The sequence below is a fragment of the Strongylocentrotus purpuratus genome, unplaced genomic scaffold, assembly GCF_000002235.5.
Source record: "Strongylocentrotus purpuratus isolate Spur 01 unplaced genomic scaffold, Spur_5.0 spur5_scaffold_21, whole genome shotgun sequence".
Taxonomy (NCBI): domain Eukaryota; kingdom Metazoa; phylum Echinodermata; class Echinoidea; order Camarodonta; family Strongylocentrotidae; genus Strongylocentrotus; species Strongylocentrotus purpuratus.
Window position 1 is genome coordinate 21,814,809 of NW_022145607.1, and position 8,930 is coordinate 21,823,738.

General features: G+C 39.6%; 1 protein-coding gene across 1 annotated transcript; it reads right to left on the bottom strand.

The window, feature by feature from the left end:
- Positions 1-642: 642 nt before the first annotated feature.
- On the bottom strand, positions 643-7,663 carry LOC105447246 (betaine--homocysteine S-methyltransferase 1-like). The gene is made up of 7 exons (XM_030995371.1): positions 7,477-7,663; positions 5,489-5,679; positions 4,517-4,711; positions 3,817-3,928; positions 2,915-3,117; positions 1,932-2,013; positions 643-1,019 (listed from the first exon to the last, which is right to left on the bottom strand). The coding sequence occupies exons 1-7, from the start codon at positions 7,490-7,492 to the stop codon at positions 721-723; spliced, it is 1,098 nt and encodes a 365-aa protein (XP_030851231.1). The 5' UTR covers positions 7,493-7,663; the 3' UTR covers positions 643-720.
- Between the last annotated feature and the right edge of the window lie 1,267 nt (positions 7,664-8,930).

An 8,930-nucleotide genomic window follows, 5' to 3' on the forward strand; every position in this document is an offset into this window, starting at 1 on the left:
CGATTTGCCTGTAAAACAGATTTGCTTTGTCATTTTTGTCAGTTTGTTGCTATATTTGCTTAGATTCAATTCAATAAAGATGATTTCATTGAAGGAAAATAGTAATTCTACTTGCATATAGTGAAAGCACCAATACAAAAATTTCCTTTTCAGTGTTCACAATAGAAAAAACGTAAACATGCCATTGTCACTGTGCATTCACAGATCAGTACAAAGACATCCCATACTACACCATATTAATGGCAGACCCATCAAAGGCAGACCCATCAAAAGCATTTAAAAGTTGAGTAAATAAAATTTAGGGAACTGTCTTGTTCATGATCAAATAAGTAATACTTGAAGTAGGCTTTGTGTAATTTAAATGGGTTTTTTCTAATAACTTTAAAAAGTCTTTTAAAGTCTATCACTTGTAGAAGTAAATAATATCGTTAGCCTCAAACGTAAAATATTTATTTTGCTGTACATAATTATGATCGAATTGTTTGTGTACGTTTTTCATAAAGACCCTTTTTTATTTATGATAATCTTTGAAGCTAGACTTAGTCTACAGGACTATGCTTTACATTTTGAAGATTTCCTTTCTCTTTTATCTCATTTCTGTTCTATTTCTTCTTCTCCTTCTTCTTTTTATTCTTCTTCTTCTACTCCTTCTGCTCTTCCTCTTTCCCTTCTTTTTTTTCTTCGTCTTTCTCTTCCTCCTCGAGACGTTCGCCTTGTTTTCTATTCTTTTGCGGTCATAGCCTTAGTTGCTGGCAGGTCTTGGGTCATCTTGGTGTAGTAAGTGTTGACCTTGCCAGCATTCGTGCCGTAGAATCCGTGTAGAGACATGTCTGGTGAATACTTGGACGCCTCGGTGACCCTCCCCAGAGTTTCGGCCAGGGTCCTGGTGTAGTGAGGCGAATTTCCGCAGCAGAGTCCCACGTACGGTATTTTGAGTTGGGCACAACGCTCAGCGAACTTGACGATGTCAGTGCGAGAACAGAGAAGGCAGTCGAGATCGGTATAAAATGCTCGTTGTCCTGTAAAGAAAAGGCATAATAAAATGAAGAAAGAAAGGATTAAGAAAGAAAAGGGAAACAAATATGATATCGGGTGGTGATTTCAGTTCTTGTCAGCTAGTAAGAAAGTCACCCGGACGTTCCCTGACATTCCCGTTCAATGCCCGTTCCCTCAAATTAAATGCTCACGGTTGACCACGAGGCGTCATTAGGGACTTTTAGATTCGCACGAAGACAATAGGTCTATGCTACGATCGACGTCCTTTTAAAGCACTGCCGTGAATGGATGCACCACGTATCAGTCCACGCAAATCTAAAAGTCCCTATTTCCCGACGAATGAACTTGCCAGCTAGCAACCGACGTGGATGGGTATTCAATGACGCTGTCACATGGAGGATATGACGCACTGTGACGTCAGCAAATGCATCTTGTACATTGGGTATAGAGTACCGAAGGGTGACACCATAGGCCTATACTGGCCAAGTTGTCAAGATTGCCGGTTCCTAACAACTTCGGGCTTAACAATGATATGTTGTGCATGGTGATATGCACACCAGCCCCATAATAAACACAATAAATTTGCCCTGCTCCATCTCTAATTTGCTTATGCGCAGGCTCTGTGTTTAGAACCAGTAACATGGATAACGAGTGAATAAGACGTTAGCACTTCAGTAATCTATTAGCCAAGTTTAATAATGACATTCGCCCTTTACCTGGTTTGAAAACAACCGTCAAAGCGGTATAAATTAGGATCGCGTTTTTGCGCGCCTGTAAAACAGTGTCTAGTTCGAATGCTACAAAGAAGAGGGGAAATTGACCAAATAATTCATTTAATATCCCCCTTTGAGAATCAGTGAATCAGAATCGTAAATTACCGCATCGTAAAAATATATATGATATTTACATTTCTATTAAGTATTGAAGATTCATACCTGATACGGGATCTTTGATGGTCGTGAAGTTTGGTTCCTCCATAGTAGTTCTGTATGGCACTGGCAGGGCAGCTATAGGAACCTACGCACGAAAAAAAAAAAAAAAAAAAAAAAAAAGTGTATATATTGGCGTCAGATCATTTTCCCCGCGTGTTATAAAACTTCAGACTGTACTTCGGCCTAAAAACAAATATATTTACGGGGGTGTAGCATGGGAAATACTGGTTAACGCCATCTACGACTTGTTTTGGACAACTGCGTTCGCGAAACAGACTGAAGTTCTCCTCACGCTTCGGTTTCACGTATGTACGTTTGCACGCAAGTGAATACTGCGGTCGCGTCGTCCGTAGTCATACCCAATTGGCCCCGAGTCAGGCTACGGAAAAAACACTTAGTCTCGTCATGCTACAACCCCTTTAAGGAATACCGCAGCAAATACCGAGGCCAGGCTTCAATATAATCGTAACCAGAACATTTAGCAGTACACTGCACATAGTTGTATTAGATACCGCATTCTGCATGCGACTCCTTATTAGAGAAATTTTGTTCAAAAAAATATCCATCAAATGTATTTATTTGTAGGTATACGAAATGCAACTCGTAGGCCCGAATTCACAAAGGAGGTTTGTCGACAAACCTAGGTTTATGTGCGTCATTTGACGCGTCGAAACAAAAAGGGGTTTGTCGACAAACCTCCTTTTTTAATTCAGGCCAAAGTGTTTGCGTAGTGCACATGTCTTTTTGTGTTCAAATGTTCAATGCGTGTGAATTTGATGTGCTAATGTGTTGTATACAGAAAACGCAATTTCCAAGACAAAACTTAACTGTTATGACCCAGTTAGCAGTGTAGCGGTCAAAAGCAAAAGCTATGCTCACTTTTGACCAATCAGGGGCCTAGATTCCCGAGGTTCATTACAATATCACTTTTTCAACTTCAAAAATCATTTTTTCTTTTGTGTTAAAGACAAGGATTCCTTAATTACCCCGATATCTGCCTTTGATGCGCTCTCAAGTAGAGGCAGCATGGACGTAGGTCCAGACATGCAGTTGAAGCCGACGACGTCGGCGCCTGCAGCTACGAGACGTCGAAGAGCGTCGTTGAACTCGACGTCGTCGGCAGTCAAGACCTTGCCATCTTTGGAGTACTTGCTGAAGTGCGTTCCGAAGGTGATGACTGCCGGTACACCTGGGGGATGAGCAATTAATGAGATGGTTGGGTTCTGAAATGATTTGTTAAAATTATTTGTGAGTTTTCTAGCCCCCCCCCCCCAAGGGGTAGCATATCATAGTAGCTATATAATTGCTTTTCATATGAAAAAGATTGTGCTTGAAGTGCTCTCTTAAAATCAAGTGAAATAGGTTTAAAATAAAACTGGATCGAATGCCTCTAACCCTCCATTTAAAAATTGATAAACATATATGTCTCTTTGTATAAGCGATGGGATACATTTAAGTTATAAGATACATTTAAAAGGTTTTATTTTCATAGTACGTTACACCCAACTTCAATGTATGTTCTTTAACAAAAAGCAGAATACAGCAACATTTTCATAGAGCAACGAAAAGAGAACCTGTCCGATACAAAGTAACGTCATCAGATGTTGAGAGCCAGGAGGAATTGAACTGAAAGTAAAAGTATCAGATAATGTCCTTATGACACTGATCAGCAGGCACGTAGCCACGGAGGGGGGGGGGGGCACGTGCCCCCAACAATTTCCAGGATCGGTTGAACTTTTTTAGACCCCCTTTTTGTTTTACCTCGATCGATTACATGTTTGTGCCCCCCCCCCCCCTCCCCCCCCCCCCCCCCCCCCCCAACATCAAACTCTGGCTACGTGCCTGCTGATCAGAGGATCAGAGAATATACTGAATATTCAATGCTTACCTTTTCCGTATTCTTTGATGGCCTGGGTTGCAAGCATAGCCTCTCCCAAGTGACCAAACGTCTCGCCCACGATGAAATCAGCCCCCTCGTCCACGGCCCACTCGACTTGTTCCTATTTTATCAAGATAAATAAAGAACCATAAAAGACACGAGATACCTTCTGACTGCCAACTGAAATCATCTTCTGATCTTATACTTCCGAAGCCTACAGGGTAGAAGTGATGCTGAATTTTTTCCAAAGTCCAAATTTAATAATAAACAAATTCAAGCGGGACCCATGTAGAAAATGAATGCCAGAATTTCAACCTCCCCCCCCCCCCCGCCCCCATTGAAAATTATTATTTTCGAATCGCACCTGAATAGTTAAATGAACGACGATTTGCTGATAGTGGGATTATCGTTTTGTATTTGAGCTGATGCTACGAATAACTTCTACCAACAGTCCTACTGCAGCCAAATATGCAGCCTTTATGCAGTGCAGTCAGTGACGGTTCTAGAATGGGCTTGAGGCTCAAGGCCCCAACCCCCCCCCCCCCCAAAAAAAAACCCCTCTTGATTTTGAATTAATTTAAGAGAGGCCCATGTATGAATGCAAGAATCCCTAGCCCACCAAAGGCCCCCACGGTGATTCTTCTAGAGAACCGTACCTATACATTGTACTAGGTAAACATTTGATATTTTTAACGACATGTCTATTTACCTTGAACATCGCTTTTGTCGTAGCAATCGCCTCCTCGTTACCAGGTTGGTACACAAACGTGTTGCTGAGGTCACCGCACATCAGGGTTCCCGTCTCATCGGCCACTTCTCTCGCCAGCTTGAGTGCTAGACGATTCTGCTTCTCGAGCTCATCCTCCCGTCCGACCAGCTTGAACTTGTTACGATGACCATAATACTGTTTTGAACGAGAAGGGGAAGTTCCTATGGTCAAATATAATAGAGATAAGAACTTTATTTGATTATAAAATAAGTGAGGAGAGTGGATCAATTTTCATGATTAAAAGAAAGAAGTGTATAAACGAAACTTGAAATAACTGAATACAAACGAGCTTTTCATTGAGTCAATCCAAGATTACTATTTTCATCAATTTGTTATAAGGTTTACATATTGGATATCATATGGTAATATTTTATGGGTCTTTTCCAGAAGCGGATCCGGGAATATTGGGCAGCAGGGGGTGAGGGGGGGGGGGGGCGCAAATCAAAAAAAAAATCTCTGACATGAAAAAAAGAAAAAAGAAAAGAAGAATCAACAAGAAACAAAATAGAGCAAAAGGCTTTAGGGTATAAATTTGTCGCCGAGGGCCCAAATGGAGAGACAATTCCATGTTATGCTTGATGTGATCAAACAACATAATCGGAGGGCCAAAGTCAGACAAGAGGGGTTTGCCTGCCACTTCCACGGAATACTATTTTTCGTCAAAAGGGCCTCTTTTTGGACGCCCCCTCCAAATAAGGGGTGTTCGCTACTGACAATCTGACATACTGTGTATCATGATAAAATGTTTAGAATGAACAAGGTGTGCTTAGTTTGTGTGGTAGTGGCAGGCAAACCCCTCTTTTCTGACTTTGGCCCTCCGCTTAACATGCCAATTATAAAAATTTAAAGGGGCCCGTGCCCCATGCACCCTCCCCCCCCCCCCCCCCAGATCCGCCGTCGCATAAAGCTTACCGTAAACGCCTGTACTACGTCACTTCCAGCGCGTACAAAGTCCTTGTACATCTGACGTACCAGCTCGGGATGATCCACTACAACTTCAGGGGTGAACGGCCCTGCTTTCAGGTATCCCAGATGCTCAAAAGCAAAAATATACCCCTCTGCAACAATGACGGTTTCCCCATCCTTGATCCTTTCCATAAGACCTGTGGAAAGATAACGAAATGACAACACTGCATCATAAGAGATAAACTTACAATGTTTATCTATTGTAATGCGAAGTTTGAAGTTCAAGTATCAACTATCAAGTATCAAGTTTATTTGTCTTCCAGTAGTCACATGTAACAAAATATAATAGAGCATAATCATAACAGTAATACAATGTAGAATAAAGAAAGACGAGGAGATTTTGGTTGAAGCACAACTTGTTAAGTTAAGTTAAACAACTACTCAACGATGCATCGGCCACAGCATGGACCTCCATGACCACAACAAGTATATATAATCGTATCCGGACACCTACCCCCTGGACATCCACCCCCGGATAACCACCCCAGTCAACTACCCCCTAGGACAATTACCCCCTAGGACAACTACCCCCTAGGGCAACCACCCTCTAGGACGACTACCCCCGGGACAACTGCCCCCCAGTAAAATACCCCCTAGGATAGTTGTCCGGGGGTAGTTGTCCTAGAGGATGGTTGTCGTAGGGGGTAGTTGTCCGGCTGGTAGTTGTACTAGGGGGTAATCGTCCTAGGGGGTAGTTTACTGGGAGGTAGTTGTACCAGGGGGTAGTCGTCCCAGAGGGTGGTTGCCCTAGGGGTAGTTGTCCTAGGGGGTATCATTGTATACGGGATAAACGGGGTTTTTCAATGATACCAACTTCAAGTATGATAATATAGTAACAAGAGAGATGCCAACGTTAAAACTTGAACTACAAAACTGTTTTTTGTATAGGAGTTTAGTATACTATTATTATTTTGTTTTAAAATAAGGCTTGAAAATTTCGCAGAGACGCAAAAAAATTATTTATGAAATAGGAGGGGGTTATAATTATGTCCGGCCGGATAACACTGTTTCCCTTTCGGAATATATTCAATACAAGTATTACTTACTTATCAAGTTAAAAATAACAGCTTCCTTGAATATGGACTAAAAAAAAAGAAAAAATCATTTGTAATCACAGCCAGCTAAATCTTTTAAAATTACGGACTTTTCATATTGCATGTGTATCCCAGAGATCGTAAATGTATGATTTGTTCAATCACATTATTGTTCTACCCCCTCCGTTTTTACCAGTTTTGCACATAAAGGAAACCTTATACCTTACCCCAACTAATAATAGATTTATTGGATCTTGCCCATTAAAAATTCCACACCAAAGTGTATGAAAAGGATATTCTAAGTATAATTAATGTAAAGATCCTCAGCACGACATGGGCACCGCCGTTTTCTTAAAAATGTGACGTACTATACGAAGTCTTTTATCAAGTGAATGTATTCAAATTCTGTGTGTAGTTAGGAAATATTTCATTCACATCTTTTTACTATAATCATTGTCAGAACGCAAACTCTCTGCGGTGAAGGTATTGCTTAAACGAAATAGATTTCCAATTTGTTAGCATTTTAACATTATTATTAGTTACACAAAATTATTGTTCCCCTGTGATATATTTTTCACCAAATAATTGATTTATCTTCTCAGCTATGATTTTCTCCCATTTAAAGGTAAATGTTTTGTTGTTGAATTAAAGAGTCTTCTAAATTAGAGCTTGGTGCATAATTCTTGTACAAGTTCGCCTGATGAGTCACATTATCAAGAATATGGCTGCGCTCATGCCATGTCAAAAGACATTCCATCATGCCAAGAATGTCTACATCGTTATATCTCTTGTACATTTTCGTAAAGAATATTTATTTCAATAGGCAGGAATAAATCTCATCTTCCAGCCAACCTACACTTATTCTTTGGATTAAGGTTTCCTTTACCTGTTGTTATTTACCTTTAGACTTCGGCATGTTGTTGTGATGTTGTACTATACGGTGATACTCAGCATAAACAGAACTGCAGAATGACGGAGACAAATTTCCCACTCCTGCACATGCATGAACAACTCCAATCGACTTCAGAAAGAACAGATTTTTAGCGACTGAAAACGATGTACCTCTATCCAAGGGTGTCAAAGATCTGTATATGGGCAATTCCACGGTAACGGAATTACATTTCAGAGAAATTTGGGCTCTATTTTGATATACTGTAGACAGGTGGTTAGACCTAGGTGATTATTTATCTTTTTATTCTTTCTGTATAATGCACCTGTTAGCAAATCAAAATTTAAATTTTTTTTTTTCAACATTCGGAACACCCCAGGACCAAAAGAGTGTCGGTAACGGAATTACGGCAGAAAAATCAGGTTATTTTTTACAATAACTTTGAAAAGATTTCGTCTGAAATCTGCAGCCAATTGGGGGTGAAGTAATGCTAATAAAGGGAGCTTATATTGTTGACTGTCCCATGGCAAGATTTGTTTGGGTGAAGTTGTCATGGTTTATCTGTGCTGGATGGTTTTATGAAAGAAGGTAGCGGTAACGGAATTACATAAATGGTAACGGAATTACGTCTTCTGAAATAAGCTTGAAAAAAAGTGATTTTGTAAACGTTATGTAGGCTTAAATTGTTGTTTAATTGTTTCAGGGGTTGCAATGATTGATTTTAACCACAAAGCAATTCATATGTGTACTCAATTTCTAAAAACTTTTGGGAAACGCGTCTTATATATTGTTAAATGGCAAGTAAATATGATATTTCTGAGAAAATATTGGTGTGTAGTGGTTAAATTTATGTCAATATGTGTTATCATATATACTAGTTTACAACTAATTTTAATTTGGTTTAGTTTGCAAGTAGGAACATCACACAAAGTATGACAAACTACATGTATTATTGCCCATTTGCCGGTAACGGAATTACACTATACATATCACTTTTGTGACCATACATGACAAACTGGTTGTGAAGTCGCCAAGGCCAATTTATAGAAACAGGTCAATAAACTCCACAGTATTCAATAGGAAACAATTAGGATATTCAATTGTTTTATTGACTATTGTGAGGGCTTATTAACCAAGCAAATACCACTTGCAATACATTATTTCAAAGCTTATTTTATGCAGGTTTGATCAAAATCGATTGAAAATTGCAACATTACAACCTGTACGTCGTGGATGGTTACATTTAAGCATTCAAACAATTTTAAAACACTTAAGTGCTACTAATAACACTGCCTACACCCAACACAGGGATCTTTGTGTTAATTAAAAACAAAACACATGAATATTTATTTATAATGATTTCAGTCCATAAAACCAACCACCAAAATCTAAACTAATTATACAAAGAGAGCTTAATATAGCTCTCATTTTGTCAACATCGTTTCAATAATATTTCACACCAGAA